Source organism: Empidonax traillii, unplaced genomic scaffold (assembly GCF_003031625.1).
Source record: "Empidonax traillii isolate 1590-97213 ecotype Southwest subspecies unplaced genomic scaffold, ASM303162v1 scaffold1224:size237778, whole genome shotgun sequence".
In the NCBI taxonomy this organism is placed as follows: Eukaryota; Metazoa; Chordata; class Aves; order Passeriformes; family Tyrannidae; genus Empidonax; species Empidonax traillii.
Window position 1 is genome coordinate 130846 of NW_020956417.1, and position 18630 is coordinate 149475.

The following is an 18630-nucleotide window of genomic DNA, read 5'->3' on the forward strand; positions in this document are numbered from 1 at the left end:
GGAAGGAACCCCAAGTGGAACAGGGGTCTCAGCTGTATCACTGGGCTTCCAAAATCTCAGTTGAGAAAAGCCAAATAAAAAGCCCAAGCAGGGACACCTTCCACTAACCCAGGGTGCTCCAAGCCCCATCCAGCCTGGCCTTGGACACTTCCAGGGATCCAGAGACAGCCACAGCTTCTCTGGGAAATCCATTCCAGTCCCTCCCCACCCTCCCAGCCAACAATTCCTCTCCAATATCCCACCTACATCTCCACTTTTCCAGTGGGAAGCCACTCCCCCTCGTCCTGTCCCTCCATGCCTTGTCCCCAGTCCCTCCCCAGCTCCCAACACCCAGTATAGTTCCAGCGCTGTGGAAATGAGTCTTTAGCAAGTCTTTTGGTTAAAAATAGAACTTCAGGTGCCTTTGCTGTTAAAAAGCGTGGAGTCTGTCGAGTGTGGTTCTGGATGGAGGAATCTGGAGAGGGTTCCTGGTGGGAGCTGTCCTGCCTGGCAGCCCGGAGCGCTGGGGGGGTCTGGGGAGACTTCTGTGACACCATCCAAGGTGTGCTAAAGGATTCCCTCCTGAGCAGCTGACATTCCCAGCAGGGAGCAGGACAACAAGCGTGGCTTTTGGAGCAACTGGAGCAGAGAGTGGGGTTTGAGAGCTCTCTCTGCACCTCTGTGGTTCTGCCTTTCAATCGATGACGAAGCAGCCGCCGCTGGAAAATGTCCCTCTGGGAAGGATAAGTGAGGGAGGAAAAAAAGCTGGACAGGAAACTGTAGCAACTGCAATTTTTTTTTTTTTTTTTTCCCCTTGCAGATTTTTGTAAAAGGCAAAACATGAACCTTGTGTTGAACTTTCAAGTTCCTGACTTTGCATCTCCCGAGTCTGGAGATACCGGTTCTGACAGTCGTATGCACGGAGCTCTTTTAGCATTCCGGGTTATATAACAGCATGGAATTTCAGAAGGAAGGCAATAAAACCCTTCTTGAGCTGTCAGCATCCGTCTGAAATGCCCTGCAGCTTCTTGATGACCTGTAATAGATTCCTGATCTTCATTTCCCCATCCGGCTCAGTGCTGGATTTTAATTTGCTTCTCGTTGCTGGGACTTTGGACAAGGCATGGAGGGACAGGGCACAGGGAATGGCTTCCCAATGCCAGAGGGCAGGGAGAGATGGGATATTGGGAAGGAGTTCTTGGCTGTGAGGGTAGGGAGGCCCTGGAATGGATTTTCCAGAGAGGCTGTGGCTGTCCCAACCCCAGAAATCTTCCAAGATCAGGTTGGAGCAACCTGGGCCAGTGGAAGGTGTCCCTGCCCATGGCAGGAGATGGGACTGGATGAGCTTTCAGGTCCCTTCTAACCCAAACCATTCTGGAATTCCCTGATTCTGAAGCTCCTTTTCGAGGTAGCAGATGCCACACCCCGCAGAGGGTGTGAGGGTGTGTGGACTTCCATTCCCTTTGGGATTGATGGGAATTTGCTGTCCTGGCCTGTTCTGCCAGCTGCTGACACTGCTGCTCTTGGGTGGTGGTTCCAGCAAGGCCTCTTGGCATCCCTGTAAGAGGTGGAGCAGTGGGGACATCCAGGCAGATCCCCCAGGAGATCCATATGGGAAGGAAGCCCTTAAGTCCCTTCCCTGGCTGCTGGCAGGGGCCTCTCCTGGCTGCACACTCATTAATTTGGAAGATACTTAACCTCTCTCAGGAGGTCTGGCCGGTGACCTCCCCAAGATTAGCATCTCCTGCAGCGAGAAGGCTTTACCCTGTAATCCCCTGCCGGGAGAGCTCCTGGCTGGCCGTTCCCTGGGGGATGTCCTGCAGGGGTTCGGGGCAGGGATCGCTCCTCGGGGCACTCCCGGCACGGGCTGGGTGGCCAGAAGGGCTCTTTGGGCTGGATTAGCTGTGCCCTGGTGGGGGAGGTGGCCGTGCTGATCTCTGCAGAGGGATGAGAAAACAAACAAATCTCCGCCGTCAGCAGCTCCGCTGAATGTCCTGCTCTCTTTGGGATCAGTGCAGGGAAGGTGCCACTTGCATGGGATCCTTATTTTTCCTGTCAGAGGCAAGTTTGCTTTGTAAGTACGCTGTTACTGGTGTTTTTTCCTTTAAGCAAGACTTTGTAAGCTCTAATCCCACCCTGGTTTATATTATCAGCGCTCGTAACCGGATTTTCAGCTACCACTGAGCTTTAATACTGACTAAAATTGCTTTACAGGTTTGTGGGATCTGTCAGATTTGCATTTCGTGTCGAGTGCACGATCTGCTGCTGGCTCATATTAACGGGCACTTTCAGGGCTGGTCCTTGGAAGAGTTTGGCTTCTCCTTGTTGTTGCTTTTGTGTCTCTTGTTTGGAGGTCGGAGGCAGAACATGTGTTTTGGGAGGGGCTGCAGGGCTGGGACTGAGAAATCCTCTTTTCTGAGTCCTTGGGATCACGTTTGTCCTGTTCCAAGCTCGATAAGGAGGAGCTGAATATTGGGATGGGGCCGGGATGACGAATAAGCTGGAAGTGCCCACCTTATGGCTGTAGGGCAAAGAACTTGGAAAACACTTTGGGAATAGCAAGGGGGGGTTTTGCTAATGTTTATCCTGACCCAGCAGTCTCTGTTCTCTGGGGTTATCCTGGCACTGGCTGCAGGGAAGGGACGTTTGTTCCAGGCTCAGGAGCTTTGTCCCTGCTCCTGCTCTGGCTCTGTCCTCTTGGCCCCCTCCAGAGCTCCCTGGATCCCTCCTTACGTTGGGATTGCTGGGAAGCAGTGGTTGGATTGGGTTTTTAATTGGCACCTGGTATGAAAATATTGTCTGGAGAACGTGCAGGTCTTTGGTTCAGATTTCGAAGGACTTGGGGAGTGAAGTCACAGCTGCTCCTGACCCAGCTTTGGTCTGGCCTTTGGGGCTCTGCTGGAGCTGAGGCTTCGCTCACACCACTGGTTTTGCTCAGCTTGGTTTCATCTGATGCCACATGGAAATGTTTCCCTGTGCAATTCTGTCTCCTGTACAGTTTGTTCCTCCTCCAGCCCAGCGTGGGCTTGAGGGAGGTTCCCCTCCTCACTGGAAGGCATGAACACAACCTGTCCACTGCAACAAAACCAGAGGGGAGCTTTGACTTCTGCTTTACCTTTATAACCCTGATTTTAAGGGAGATCTCTGATCGTGGCAGCGTGCCAATGTGTTTTTGTGGTCTAAAAAACAGATTTATTGAGAATATTTAGAATTGGAGCAGTGTGTGCTCTACAGCTGCTCAGCATTCGTGTGGGTCCAATCCAAAAATCAGCTTTGAAGAAGTTCTTGTCGAATGTTTTTAACTGCTCCCAGGCTCTTCCTCGCGCTGTCAAGGACTTTTAGTGTCTCTTTTTTTTTTTTTTTTTGCTTTAAATAGAGTTTTATAGACACACAAATGACAGGCTCCTGTCTGGAGGAATTTCCAGTACAATCTAATTAAATCCCTTGCTGTTCTGCACCACAGATAATCGTAAATAATAATAATGTCTCTTGACACATGTAGTGGCACTTCATCTTCAAAGCGCTTTGCAGATGTAAATAAAATAAAATAGCATAAAAATCATATTATATTATAAAATAAGATATTAATGACATATTTCCTGCTTGAATTATCGGCCTTTCAGCCGCTGCAGGACTCGGGGCTCGGGCAGCGTTCCCTGGGACAGGGGGGTTGTTGCCTCCGTGTGTCCCCCCGTCCTTTATCCCATGGAGGAGGCAGAGCTGATGGAAAGCCTGGCCAGGGAACCTTCTGTCTCCTGCTGCTGAAGTGAACCATGGCAAATGGAGCCATGTGGCAGAATAAAAGCTAAAAGCCACTGGCAGCAAAGCAGCGTCCCCGTGCCAGGTCCCACCGCTCGGGGGGCTCTCGGCAGAGCACAGGGCAGGGATAACTCCAGGGATGGGCAAACTGCATTTGTTCCAGGGCAGCTCTTCAGTGCCTTCTCTGGAAGCCAAGGAGTAGAAGATCTTGTGTTTGCTGGAATTGTCCTTTGAATTCCCAGTCTCTGGTTCTGAGTGCGTGTAGGCCTGAAAATAAAACATGTTTTATTTGTGTTTGGTTGGATCAGAATCTTTGTAGGATCTCATCTACAATTGTGAACTCCTCTTAGGGCATAACATTCCTGGAGTGGAAAGTGTCCTTTCCCATGGCAAGGGCTTGGAACTGGATGGGATTTTAGGTCCCTTCCAACCCAAACCATTCCAGGATTCATTCCCTGTTACCGCTTATAACACTGACATTCCTCCTGCCGGTGCCACACCTGGCAGCTGGCATTCTCCATATTTCGAATTTCAGTGGTGAAAAGGCATTTTCCCAGCGTGTCCCTGGCTGGGTGGTTGCTGTGGGACAGCCCAGTTCAAAGGTGGGATGGGGAGAGGGGAAGCAGAGCCCCTGTCTCACCCCTCTGAGCTGCTGCCAGGTGAACCCTGGTGACACCACTGACCCCACCCAGCCCTCCATGTGATGCCTCAAAGGGAGTTAAAGCTCATTAATTCTTCTGCTTTCCTGGGGATTATCTGGGAAGTCCCAGCTAAAGTGTATTTCTGTTACCAGCTCAAAATAGGGCCACGCAGCCCGTCACATGCTCTGACCCTGCACAGCCCCAGCCCCCAGGGACAAGGGGGGGCCTGCAGCTCCAGGGTTTAATTAGAAATAATATTTAGGTGTTAATCACAGGTCCTGATGTGTCTCCAGCTTCATGGAATCCCCTCCTGCTCTTCTGAGAACAAAATCTCTGAGCAAATTGCTGTTGCCACTGATTGATTTGTACTGGTGGCTTTGCCTTGTTTTATCAAGGAAACACAAAAGCCATTTTTCCCTCTTAGTCTTTCTCAGTCACTTCCTTATTATTAGAATGTTTAGAGTCTCTATGAATCTCAATTTTATTATTTTTGCCTACGTGGTACCAGGTTGTTGCTTTTATACCCCAGCGTCGTGTTTTTAATTAATTCTTTAATTAATTCTTCCCTTCTGGTCCCTCTCGGTGTTAACATTGGGGTTGCTGTTATTAACTTGTATTTAATTAGCCAGTTTTGCACTGAATTAAGGGTCGTCTTCAGGGATATCTTTTGGGGCACACTCTGAATTTCCTCTCCTGAGCTCCAGGAGTTGTTAGCCTAAGTGAAGGTGTAAATGTTAAAAGCATAAAAAGATTTATTGGCTAAAGGGCAGAGAATGTTGTTTTAGGGGATGAGAGGAGTCAGGGTCAATATTTTTGTGTGTCTTTCCAGAAGAAACTGGAATCAGTTGGGAACTCTAATGTTGTCCAGAGAAGAGTTGAAAAATTCAGGTCTCCTTAAGATGAAAACTGAGCTAAAAAGCCGTTAGTCTGGGTGTTAGTTTTGAGCCTTTCCACTGAGATTGCCCAGTTTAAAAGCTTTAGGACTTAAGGTTTTGTTTCTTGTGTACAACTGAAGGATTTTGAATAGTCCTGCGCTTCAGTGTGAGTCCATTCCTGATCCTACATGTGAATCAACGCACAGAATTCCCATTATTCCTTTTCTTACGTTGGAAGGGTTGGATCCAAACAGTAATAAATGACTCTTCTGGTCTCTGGTTTGACTCCCAGTTCCTGTTCCCCGGCGAATGTCACATCATCCAGCAGTCTGTTTCAAATAATGTTTTGACTGTGTCGCTTTCTCCTCCCGTTTCAGTGTTCCCAGGGGAAATCATGGATGAAAAGCTGTCGTACAAAGAGTTCCTGGACCGCAACGACTCCTGGTCGACGGACGAGAGGGACCTGCGCTTCGACCCGCAGCCCGTGTTCAAGCCCATGGAGATGGCTGGTAGGGCTCCCCTGCTTGGGAATCCGGAGCATCCCTGATTTTAGCAGCTCTGGGGTGTGGTGAAGTGCTGGTGTCCACCCCTACACTCGTGGTGTCCCCAGGGCTCAGCGCCGGGCCCAGCCCTGTTTGATGTCTTTGTTCGTGATCTGAACGAGGGCATCGAGGGCACCCTCAGTTGGTGTGCAGAGGACACCAGATTGGGTGGGATGTGGATCTGCTGGAGGGCAGGAAGGCTCCACAGAGGGATCTGGGCAGGCTGGATCCATGGGGTTGATGGGCCAAGGCCAGCGGGGTGAGGGTCAACAAGGGCGAGTGCCAAGTCCTGCCCTTGGGTCACAGCAACCCCATGGAACACTCCAGACAGGGGCAGAGGGGCTGGAAAGCTGGGAAATGAGCTGGGGGTGCTGGTGACAGAGGCTGGACGTGAGCCAGGAGTGCCCAGGCCTTGGCAGGGGCTGCCCAGGGAGGTTTGGAGTGCCCAGCCCTGGAGGTGTCCAGGGAAGGACTGGAGTGGCACTCAGTGCTCTGGGCTGGGGACAAGGTGGGCATCGGTCACAGGGGGGATCCATGGGCTGGGAGGGCTTTTCCACGCCTAATGATTGTATAGTCTTATGGCAAGAGCAGGTTTTGGTTGACTGCCACAGTTTAACCTCCCCTGAGAACTGTGGGTTTGGGTGCAAACCCCTCAAATCCTGCCCCCTGAGCTGCAGCCGCCCTGGCTCTGGGAAGGGGCAGTTCCAGCTGTCGTGTCACTGCTCTGCAATGCAGGTCGGGCTGTTCCCCAGCCTCTGGAGCTGCTGACTCTCCTGAAAATTAGATGAAGATGAACCCTGTATGACCCTACAAAAAGATAGACTTTCACCCAGCAACATCCCCTCAGTTTTCTCTCACTTTAGAGAAAGCTTGTGGGCGATTGCTCTTGGAGCCCCTGAGAAATGGGGGTGCTGCCCAGATCGTCACAGGGAGAGATACAGGATGGAACTTCTGGTTTTAATCTGTTTTTGAGTACTGTGGACCTGCTTAATGCATGGCTTTCCTGTGATCTGAATCCTGGATTTACGAAGAGGTTCTGTGAAGGAATGATGATTTTTACAGGGGTAGGGAATGATTCAAGAAAGAGCTGGAACAGAAGAGTCGCTGCTTTGTAGGGTTTTCCCTCCTGTTGCTTTGTGGATGCAGGAATGGGACGTTGATGTTGTTATGCTCAAGAGCCAGATGTCAAAGCTGCTGATTAGGAATAATTTACTTACCTGGCTCAATCACCCAGTAATCTGAATGGCCTGAATAATGTGAATGTGTGGGTTATTTGTTGTATTAAACCACATTTCTTTAGGTTTCATGTCCTTAGAGTGTCTTGCAACCAAAAAGTCCTTCCACTTCTCCCCTTTTTCCCTCTGGAGCAGAAGCAGGGTTTAATCTGCCCCTTTATCCCACATCATGCAACTGCTGGACAAAGAGGGAAAAACAGCAGCCTCTCTTTTAGCTTTTAATTGGTTTCAGTCATGATGATTTTATTTGGGATTTTTTTTTTCCTTGTTTTCTGGGGTTGTTTTTTCGACTGGAAAACAGGCAGTTGTTTATTCCTGGCAATACAGATCCAAACAGCTTGAATTTAAAATATTCTACGCGTTGCTCTGGGGGAAGATGTTGTCTTGGCATCTCAAATGGTCTGACAGGTTTATAATTCCCTCAGCTCACCTGATTTTGACATCTCAGAGCACCGTGGGCATGGGAACACCTGAAGTTGGGCCGCTGGCCCTGCAGGAAGCACATCTGGCATGAAAATGAGCAGCAGCCTTCAACTGAATCCCTGTTAATTGGGCAACTGGGAGAAATCTGGGCGGTGTCTGGAAATGGGGTGTGAGAGGGATTCCTTTGGCTCCTGGGTAGCACAGCACGTGACAGAGTTTGGGAAATGTCCCTCACCTCTGAGGGGCTGTGCCTGTCCAGGGTAACGCCAGGGACACCTGGCAGGTGTGCCAGGAATCCCCCATTGCGAGCCCAGGAAGGGCTGGATGCCAGGGAACACAGATGGGAACACACAGCCTGGGCTGATCCCACAGCAGGGCAGGGGGATTGTGCCCCTCTGCCCCCTCCCCAGGTGAGACCCCCCTGCAGAGCTGCCCCAGCCCTGGGAACAGCAGCTTTGCCTGGGAGGAGCAGTGGTGGGGTCAGGAGCACCTTCACCTCCTTTTTTAATGTCCCCCTGTGCCGTGTCCTCCCCCTGGGTGGTGACACCGACCTCGCTGTGTCTCCTCAGACCCCTTCAACATGCACAGAGGGGAGAACCTGCCGGATTTGTCCTTCCCTGCTGACATGAGGAATGTGCCGCTGTTCCCGGGCCACGGGGATGCTCCCAGAGACGTCCTTGGTGAGTTCCTGCCCGCCTTTCCTCCCTGCTGGAGACTTTTCTCTCTTGACTTGCATAAATATAGAAATTGTTAAGGTCTGAAGTTCACAGGCCTTTCTTCGTGCTCTTATTTTCGTGGCTGAAAACCAAATGCACGCGACCTGTTTCCACAGGGTGGTCTTGGGGTTTTGAGCTGTTGGATTATTTTATTAATATTGGATTATTAAGTGATTATTAGCAGAAATTCGTGGGAGCAGAAGCAGAGAGCCAAAGGGAATTAATTTGCCCGTGTTTACTGTCTTACACCTTGTTAAAAAGTTCTACATGAATACAGGGTTTATGGTTTGTAAAGCTGAAATAACAGATACAAACTTGAACTCAGGTGCCTGTGAGCAGAAAGGTCCAAGAGTTGTGTAGACTTGAAATCTAGGAGAGGAGTCATCAATAAATAAATAATTTAATAAATAAAGTTAAAGTATTTTATTTTAAAAGTTAAAATATTTATTTTAATAAACATTGATGTCAATAGTTTAATGAAGATTTATTTTAACAAAAAATAGTTTTTAAAGTTAAAGAAATAAAGCTATAATAAACTTAATAAATGAAGTAGATTAAAAAAGTGGAGGGGACCGGTGACTCACTGAAGGGCTTTGTTTCCTCAGCACCACACGGCCCTGGGATGGCACCTGAGCAGCCTTTCCTGGGGCCCATGTACTCCCCTGCAGAGGCTCTGGACCCCTCAGCCTTCGTGGGGCTGGACTCCAGCACGGAATTCCTGCAGGACAGAGCAGGTGAGGAGCAGCTGCTTTGCTCCTGCTGAGTGTCCTGGGGTGGGGGGGGCTGGAGGGTTTGCAGCTGGAAAATCTCAGTTTAGGAGTCAGAAAGAATCCTGGATGTGGGGGGGATTGATACCTAAACTGAAGGTGGTGTGAGCAACGTCCCTGCCAACCCACACCGTGCTGGGATTCCTCATTAGGAGATCCCAGAACAGCTGAGGTTGGAAGGAGGCTTTTCCAACCCCCCTGCTCATGCAGGGCCACTCAGAGCCCCTTGCCCAGAATGACTGAGGGAAGAAGCTCCTCTTTTGGGTCAGTGCTTGTCACCCTTCCCTGGTGGAAGCTTTCACTGGCAATAACCATGGGAGAACCTGATTTCTGGTACCTTCCTTAGTGGGACCTGAAACATCACCCAAGAACGAACCCCCAGACCAGCAGAGTCCAGGCCTTCAGCTGGGAAAGTAAAAGCACTTCTGGGGCTGGACTGAGTGTGCTTGTTTTCCACAGGTCCTGAAGAATATTGGATGGGAGCTCAGCAGGACATGAAGGGACCAGATGCCTCTTTCTTTGTTGAGCCACCAGGTAGGAACAGGAGCTGTAAAGATCTTTCTGAGCAGCAGAAGCAGCTTCTCTCCCTGTGTGCCTTCTCAAGGAACATGGGGCTGTAACAGCAAAGGAGAACAGTTTCTGCTTCTCACATCAACTGAGAATGGAAATGCATGTGTGAGAAACTAGGAATGGCTTCAGACTGAAGGGGAGTAGGGTTAGACAGGAGACTGGGAAGGAATTGCTGGCTGGGAGGGTGGGCAGGCCCTGGCACAGGCTGCCCAGAGAAGCTGTGGCTGCCCCTGGATCCCTGGAAGTGTCCAAGGCCAGGTTGGAGCACCCTGGGCTAGTGGGAGGTGTCCCTGCCCATGGCAGGGGGTGGCACTGGAAGAGCTTTCATCTCCCTTGCAACCCAAACCAGTCTGGGATTTTGTGATTAAGTTTCTGATCCCAGTTAAATCTTTGGAGCCCCACTGGGACATTGTTCCTTTGGGGATGCATCTGTGTTACCAAATTTGATCCGTGATGGGGTTTTTATTGCTGCTCTTGATGAAGAAGCTGAGGAGGGGATAGTTTAACCCCAGTCCTGGTGTTTCCGGAGCTGGGGGCTCCACCTGGGGCTCGGGGTGCATCTGGGAGGCTTTGTAGCACAACACTCCTCAACTGTGTTACTTCCCTCAGGATTGAAGTGTTTTCCCTGGGTGTTGCACAAATTAATTTCCTGAGAATGGGCAGTAAAAGGCGATTCTGCGCTGAGGGGAGGCTGAGGGGGGAGTTCACTCCCCAGGGAGGCTGCAGGCACCGCCTGGGAGGGGGATTTCCCCCCCAGGAGAGGAAGCTGCTGGCTGGGACCCTTGCAGGTGCTGTGCTCACCCCCTTGGTTGTGTTTCCCAGTGCCCCCCGTAGCCACAGAAGCAATCAAGGCGAGTTTGCCCGAGAGCCCCCCGGCCGTGCCCCCCGGCTCTGCTCCCGCTGCAGGCGCGGCGTTCCCGGCAGAGCCCGCGCCCGCCGATGGACCAAAAGGTAAATCCCTCCAGCCCGAGGGTGCTGCAGGGTGTGGGCCCTTCAAGAGCAGGTTGTGATGGTGGGAGGACATGGAAGTGCCTCTTCTGAGGGAGGCACAGCGAGGGATTAACGAATCCCGCTGTGGCTGAGGGTTTGGGATCCCGGGGGGGTGTTGGCTCTGCTGGACTTGCCAGCTCCGGTGTCTCAGTCCAGGAACTGGCTTAATGATCCTTTACAGTCTCCAGATTTGAGCTCCAGGGAAACACTGAGGTGTGTCAAGAACGTGGTTGCAATGTGGAATCACGGAATTGGGGTTGGAGAAGCCCTCTGAGATTGAGTGCAGCCGTTCCCCAGCACTGCCAAGGCCACCACTAAACCATGTCCCCCAGTGCCACATCTGCCCTGAGCCTGACCTGTACAGAAATACCTTCAGGCCTGGCTGTGTGGAAGACTCTCTTTAAAAAAAAAAAAAAAGGGTTTTAAGGTATTTGTGTGGAGCATCAGACTCATGGTACCAGTCATGGTCCAGTTCCCTAATGCTTTATTCCACTAATTCCCCTAATTCACCAGGGAACATCCATACTGCTTTTGGGACCTATTTATTTACAGTCTTATCTGTCTGTGAAATCACAATCTTGAAGTTTTGTTTTGGAGAAGATTGTGGTGTCACTTAAACCACAGCAAAGGCAGACCCAAATGAGGGTGGTGCATGATGGATCTTCTTGGTTGGCTTCACTGAAATTCTCGTTTGCTCTAAATGGATCCTTAAGTGCCATTTTAAAAGAGACCTTTTCCATTTTTCTTATTGCTTTCCTTCTTCAGTTTAGCTGTCTAGTATTCATTTTATCTAAATGGATCCTTAAGTACCATTTTAAAAGTACCATTTTTTTCCATTTTTCTTACCTGTTTCTGACTTCAGTTCAAGTATCTTACTTAGATTTAATACATTTTCCATTGGTTGGGGAGGATATTTTTAGATGTGACTCAAAAAATCGGTAGAAATGTTATTTTTGTGTGGCATCTACCCAGCAGTAGGTGGGAGATGTCCAGGTCATGGTGCTGCAGGACGTGGAGGATGGGCACAGCTTGGGGCTGTGGAAATTAGGAGCTGCAAAAGAGAAATCCAGTGCTCCTGGCACTGATAATTTATACAGAGTTGCCTCTAGACAAGGAATATTTAATAAAAACCGACTGAAAAACCTCCTTTAAGGGGATTTTAGAAGAATGGGAGCCTAAATACCGAGGTTTGATTGTGCTGTGAAATGACAAACGTTGGTTTGGAATTACCAGCTCGGTGTCTTAGGAGACGTGTGGAAAATGAACGAGGCCAGTTTGGTCAGGAAGGAATGGAGGGATTTGGGAATTCATAGGATGACTTTTGTGGCTGGACACTGAGACAACTGGAGGGCACTGGGGTCAGGGGGTGGGGTGGAAGAGGAGAGACACAGAGTCATAAAGCACAGGAGCAGGTGTTTCCATCTGCCTTCCCACTGATTCCTGTGCCCTGTGTTTGCAGCCTCCGAGGCCACGCCCGTTCCTGCGGAAAAGGCTGGCTCTGTCCATGCAGGAGACACCAGCCCTGCCCAAGCTCTGGATGCTGGATTTGCACCTTCAGCAGCAGCCAACCCCTTCCAGGCCGTGGATGTTGGTTTTTTTCCTGCCCCTGAAGCCAAGTCTCCTAAAGCTGTCAATGACAAATCCAGCCCGGGGACAGGCCTTGGCTTCTCCCCCACAGCAGATGCCACATCCCACCATGCCATGGATTTGGGGTTTGCCCCAGCAGCAGGTGTGGAAACCCACCATGCCATGGATTTGGGATTTGCCCCGGCAGAAGGTATGGAAGCCCACCATGCCATGGATTTGGGATTTGCCCCGGCAGAAGCTATGGAAGCCCACTATGCCATGGATTTGGGATTTGCCCCGGCAGCAGATGCAGAACCTCAACATGCCTTGGATTTGGGATTTGCCCCAGCAGCAGATGCTACATCCCACCATGCCTTGGATTTGGGGTTTTCCCCAGCAGCAGGTGTGGAATCCCACCATGCCATGGATTTGGGGTTTGCCCCAGCAGCAGATAATAAACCTAACCACACCATGGATTCTGAGTTTGCCCCAGCAGCAGAAGTCAACCATCACCATGCCATGGATTTGGGATTTGCTCCAGCAGCAGATAATAAATCTGACCGTGATATGGGCTCTGAGTTTACCCCAGAAGTCAACCACCACCATGCCATGGATTCTGAGGTTGCTCCTGCAGCAGAAGCCAAACCTCTTCCCACCGCGGATTCCGGAGCTGCCCCTGCTGGAGCTCAGCCTGTCCCTGCAGCTGACCCCAAAACTGCTGTGCCTGGAGAGCTGGTGATGCCTGGGCCTGCCCTTCAGCAAGACGAGTCTCCTGCAGGTGGGTCTGTGCCCGAAATCCCCGAGTGAGGGGGCAGTTCAGGCTGGGAAAGCCCTCGGCCGTCATCGAGTCCAGCCGTTGGTTTGCTTTGCCCAAAGCACCTGGAGGAGAGCTCAGTTCTGCTCTCAGGACACACAGGGGGTGCTTCCCGGGGGCTTTTCACTGAGAAAATGTGAAACTGGAATTTCGTAGTGATTGTTGTAGCTTTCCCTGGGCATCCTCAGCAGTGCTTGGTGTTTTTTAGGGCAGCCACTGAGACATGTTGGCTCATCCCTGTTCTGCTGGGAAACAGGAATTGAGGAAGTGATTTTTATCTTGTTGGATATAAATCTAAAATACGAATTTTTTTTGGTTCTTTACAGAAGCGACAGCAAAGGTGGAACAAGAATCCAAAGCCCCAGAAGTTCGTGTGGATCATTTAGAGGACACCAAGGACACCAAAACCCCTCCCAGCCCCTCCAAGGAGCCCCTTCCCGGGCAAACCAACCACCTTCCAGAACCAGCAGGTGGGAAAAGCAAACCCCAGGATAAAACTGGTCTCCAGCCCCTTCTGCCCCACCACAAGCACTGCTTTTCTTTGTCCTTAGCAAAGAAAATGCAACAAAGGTTGAATTTCAAGCAGCTTTCTCGTGTGTGCTGACACGGGGCTGTTATAAATCCGTGTTAATCTTAACATTTGAAGTTATCTTCATGTAACTTGTCTTTTTTCTTCCTCATCCGTAGTTGTTGTACCAATGTCTGTCATCATCTTCCTTTCTACTTAAAGTTTAAATAAAATTAATTACAGGGAGAAGTGTCCTCCCATGTAATTATGGCTCATAAATGAAAATGTGGTGTAATTAGGCATAGCAAGGGCTGGTGGAGTGTCTGCAGGAATGTACTGTAAGGTAGAGATGAATTCAAGGTGCTCAGCATTAGCCAGGGACTCCAGACTGATAATGGAGTTTGTTCTGGATCTGAATTCCAGTGGGAAGCTGGGACAGTCTGAATTAGGATGATTACAAAGAGGAAAAAAAAAACCCAAACAAACACTCACCCTGTGCTTAAGCCTGAAACAGTCTCTGCTCCATATTTTGCCTCCACCTTGGCATGTCTTGCAAAATATAAAATTGCTGCTTAAAATGGGTTTGTGAGGAGATATAATATAGGGTAGAAAACCATGTCTTAGAAACTTCATTCCTATTAACATAAAATTAGCCCTGTCGCCTTCCCAAGGGCCTCTTTCCATCTGCAACCTACCAGAATTGCTGAGACCTGAAGCTTCCCTGTTCCTGTTTTTCATGTTCCAGCTCCAGCAGAAGCAAAAGAAGACGTTGCACTAGAAAATAAAGACCTTCCAGAGAAGTCTGTCCCTGCTGTGGTTGTTGAGGCACAAAAGGAGGAGCCTGAGCACAACCACGTGGAACCTCAGCAAGGAGAGGCCCTGCCAGAGCCCACAGGTAGGACATGAATAATAATAATTCCATTTTTCCATGGAAATTGTCTCCTCTGTGAACTGCTCACCTTTCCCTCCTGGCTGTGGGGCCACCTGAGCAAGCAGGAGTCTCTTTGGTGTGGTTTTCGGAATTCCTGGTGCTGGCCTTGCACTTCCCTCTGGTCCCTGCCCTCTGAAAGACTCCTCCCCCCCTGCATTTCCACCTGAAACCCCAAATCCGTGTGCTCCAAGTACTTTCTCACTGGGACTGGCTCACAGCTTCTCTGCTGGAGGATGGAAAGCTCACCATGTCTCTGCCATCACCACTGGCTTTTCATTTTGGTGTTAAAAGGGCCGTCAATCCTTACTGCGATATTCCCAGTGTGGAATTCCAAATTGAGTTGTGCAACTGCCCAGGGAAGGTGTCGTTGTTGTCCTGCCTCTCCAGGAGCTGGTGGTGCCACGCTGGTCGTGGAAGGTGGATTTGTGGGCCAGGGCTGAGTGACAAATGGCTGATGCTCTCCTGAAACTCAGTGGCTTTGGAGCTGAGGGAGCCCTGAGGGGACACAGCAGGTGACTTTGGGACAGAGGTTCTGCCTCCCACCCTGGTGCTGGGGGAAACTTGGCTCTCATCCCCTCCATCTCTTCCCATCTCTCCACTAAACTTCTGTTTTCCCAGCCTGGAAGGGTGCCAGCTGGAGATATAAAAAGTCTCTCTCTCTCTTAATCTTGTCTTGCTCAGACAAAATGGATCCTCAATGCATTTTTAAAAAGCTGTAGCATGTCCTTAGAGGAACTGGTGCTTTTTGGTGGGGTAAGAGCTTCTGGCAGGACTTATTTTTAAAGGGCATTGACGATGTATTGGAAGTAATTAAACAGGTTCTGGGGGTAAATGTCTCCCCCAGCCCTCCCGAGGTGCCTTTAGTGCGGTATCGGGGCTGGAAATCCAGCCCGTGTGACTGCAGGGCCTGTTTGAGATGGCTCAAGTCGCATCAATAGTATATTTATTATTTTTTTTTTTATAGCGAGCAACCTAGTGGCTTTGATGTTTGAGGAGGCTTCTGTATTCCAGGTCTTCCCACTGCACAAGTCAGGCAAGCTCCCAAATCCAGTGCCCGCGGGTTTGGCAGAGCAAACGCTGCCCCAGTGCCTCTCACAGCTGTGCCAGAGGAACAGCCCGTAGGTCTCCCGCGGCAGAAGAGCCCCGAGCCCGTAGTGGAGCTGGGATGTGGGGCTGGAGCCTCCCCTCGCAGTAGGGTTCCACACAGAAAGGCAGCCCACGCCGAGTCTGTGGAGAGCTACAGGGATCCAGCCCGGGAAAACTGGGACTTGGAAGGTGCTGTGGGAAAGAAAAAGAAGAAGAAGCCCAAACAGAGGAGGAACCAGCTGCCAAGAGCGATGGAGTTCTGGGAGGAGAACGGAACGGCCCCTGGAGCTCCCAGGAATTCTCCGTTTGGGGCTGCGTGTCCTGTAGTGCCGGGAGCTGCCTCTGCCAGCAGAGCTCTGGATGTGCCCAAGGGGGCTGAAATAACAGCTGGGAGTCACATCCTGGATGAGCAGAAAGCCTCCTCAGTGCCGGCACCGGGACAGCAGGCCCCGAAATCCAGAGTGCCGGATGCCAGACCTGGGCACGCCGTGAAAGCAGAGGGGAGGAGGGGTGAAAGCTGGGTGCTGGAACGTGAGGGCAGGAGCAAAGAGGTTCCCTTGGAGCAGCTGGCCAAGACTGAGGTGGGGGGATCTGTCCCAGCAAAGGCACCCACCGAGCCTCTGGAAAGAGATTTTCCTGATAAAAACGAGAAGAGGGGGGATAAGGAGCCCAGATGTGCTGACCTGGTCAGTGTGAGCAAAGCAGAAACTCCCTTACAGAGCAAGCCTTCGGAATCGCCCCTTCCCGATAAAAACAAGGAGCCTAAAACCACATCTCCAAGTCAGGAAAGTCTCAGTGACCCTGTCCATCAGCCTTCCCGCGGGGCTCTGGAAGCAGCAGCAAAGAAAAACTGGGAAAAAAGCAACGGGGTTGGGAATGAATCCCTCAGAGAGGCTGGGCTGGAGGACAGAGTTCCTGCAGAGCCAAAGGCAGCTGGTGAGACTAAAGCAGGGCCAGAGGGAGGACTGAAGGCCCCAGGAGATGCTGCTGAAGGGCCGTTTGCACCCTCGGCTTGCCCAAAGCCTGAGGAAGCTCCTGCTGTGCAGGACAGGAAGGCCAACGGTGTTCCCGGTGCTCCCAAACATCCCAGCCCTGCCGAGGCTCCGGGCAGGGGGGTGGCAGCAGATTCCCCGGATCAAAACAAAGGGAAAGGATTTAGTGCCTCAGAGCAGCAGACTGGAAAAGATCCCGCTTTTACACACGGGATGGACAGGCCCAAAAAAAAGCGCGGGGAAGGGAAAGGCAAAAGAATGAAAAGCTTCCCTGAGCACGTGGTGCTCTCAGAGGATGGGAGCAAATCCCCTGACGGAGGGAGGGTGGACGAGGCAGGGAAAGAAACAACTTATCCCGACAGGGGCCAAGGTTTCCCTGCCAGAGGACACCCCTCAGGCAGCTCTGCACAGCCCTGGCCTGCAGACAAGCCCAAAAAAAGGGGCAGCGACGGAAGGAGTAGAAAAGGGGAAAGAGGTTTTTCCCTTGAGAATAAGATGGACCCCAGTGGTTTTGCTGAGCTGTCTGATAAAGTCAGGGAAGTCAGTGATAAGGGCAGAGAGGGGGGCTGTGTCACTGCTGGGTGCTCGCAGGACGATACAACTAAAATGCAAAGGCCAACCGAGGGGGTGCCAGAGAAGCCAAGAGAAAATGCTGGGAAAGATGAAAGGGCTGATCTGGGGGCTTTAGCCCAACCTTTGCTGCTGGAGAGCAGGAGGGAGGAAGCCAAGCATCCTGCCCTGGGTGACACCGTCAGCCAGACAAAAGAGGTGGATTTGGGTAATACAGGCAGAGAGGCTGCAGGTGCTGCCCGGGAATCCCTGGGGCTCAGTTCTAGTGGGACAGAGAAACCCAGGAAGAGGAGCAGTGATGGGAGGAGGAAACAGCCTGACAAGACTTTGGGGAAGGCAGCTGTCCTGGGGGCTGGGGGGGAAACGGGCCAGGAGAAGGTGGCTGGAAGCAGGAAGGAAACGACCTTGGATAGAGAGGTGTCTGGTTTGGAAAGAGGGAATCCAGCAGAGGTGCTGGGCAAGCCTGAAATTCAGGGTGGCAACTGGAGTGCCTCTCATCAGCCAGTTCCTTCAGGTCATAAAGTAGAGACATCAGAGCCAGGAACAGGCAGAGCTAAAGAAACTTGGCCCATGGATACAGGGAAGGATCCAGACAGAGCCCAGCCTCTCCCAGAGCGCAGGGCAGGGACACACAGTCCCACCAGGGACGTGGGGATGGACAAGGCCAAGGGTAAAACTAGAGATGTGAAAGGCAGAAAGACCGAGGATAGTCCTGAGCTGGGCCCAGGGAACGTCCCTGCAGTGGGAAATGTTAACCAGACTCAGGCTGGGAAAGGCAAAGGGGCTGATTCTGGGACTCCAGAGGCTCTGCCGGGTGACCTGAGCGTTCCTGCCAAAGAACAGGCTCCTGCTCTGCCTCAGGAAGCACAGAAATCACACCCAGGGAGCAAAGGGAAGCACAAACAGCTGGATCCTGAGCCACAGCAGCTGTTTGTGCTGGAGCAGAAAGCAGGAGCAGGGACGGGCCCTCCTCGTGACGGGGAGATGAGGGACAAACCTGGAGCTCCCAGTCCTCCCAGCAGGGACAGAAATCCTGTCCCAGAGCATCCAGCAGGGGCAGATCCCACCTTGGCCCCGGTTACTGAGAGGTCCAAAAAGAGGGGTTATGATGGAAGGAGTAAAAAAGCCCAAAGTGCCTCCAAGCAACCTGTTCTTCCAGAGACCAAACCAGCCAGGGGGGAAGCGCTGCCTCCCCTGGGATCCGAGCTGGAATACGGGATGGAAGGCACAGATCTTGTAGATGAGAACAGGAATATTAAAAACTTCCCCACTGGCCCTGAAAGGCTCTGGGATAATAAAGGAAGTGACTTCCAATCCTTGGCTCAGAGCACAGTAACTGGCCCTGGGAATGTGGGAGATGCTTCCTGTGGCTTCCCAAAGCAGAGAGATGGGGGTGCAGGGAGTGGGGGGCTTCCTTCCCCTGCTCCTCCTCCTCCTCCTCCTCCTGAAGCAGTGGCAGAGAAAAGCAGCAAAAAGCCCAGAGCTGGTGCTGAGGAGGAGACACAGACCCAGGAACGTTGTGAGCAACCCATCCATCTGGGGCACAGGGAACCTGGAGGAGAGGTTTCCAAGGGAGATGGGCAAAGCAGAGAGGCAGCTGGTGCCCAGGGGGGCAGTGGGGCAGGGAAACCACCTCTGTTGGCTCCTGCAGCCAAACAGGGGGTTC

General features: G+C 51.5%; 1 protein-coding gene across 10 annotated transcripts in view; it reads left to right on the top strand.

Annotated features, from left to right (window-relative positions):
* Positions 1-18630, top strand: part of MAP4 (microtubule associated protein 4) — a 111380-nt gene that overhangs the window by 45848 nt on the left and 46902 nt on the right. For 5 of the 10 annotated variants that reach the window (XM_027905954.1, XM_027905953.1, XM_027905958.1 and 2 more), the window contains exons 4-11: positions 5632-5763; positions 8024-8134; positions 8776-8904; positions 9397-9471; positions 10330-10459; positions 11952-12841; positions 13204-13347; positions 14131-14280. In XM_027905954.1, coding sequence (XP_027761755.1) covers positions 5632-5763; positions 8024-8134; positions 8776-8904; positions 9397-9471; positions 10330-10459; positions 11952-12841; positions 13204-13347; positions 14131-14280 — 1761 coding nt within the window. The remainder of the gene's footprint in view (positions 1-5631; positions 5764-8023; positions 8135-8775; positions 8905-9396; positions 9472-10329; positions 10460-11951; positions 12842-13203; positions 13348-14130; positions 14281-18630) is intronic. The other 5 variants (XM_027905957.1, XM_027905955.1, XM_027905956.1 and 2 more) reach the window with 5 other exon arrangements.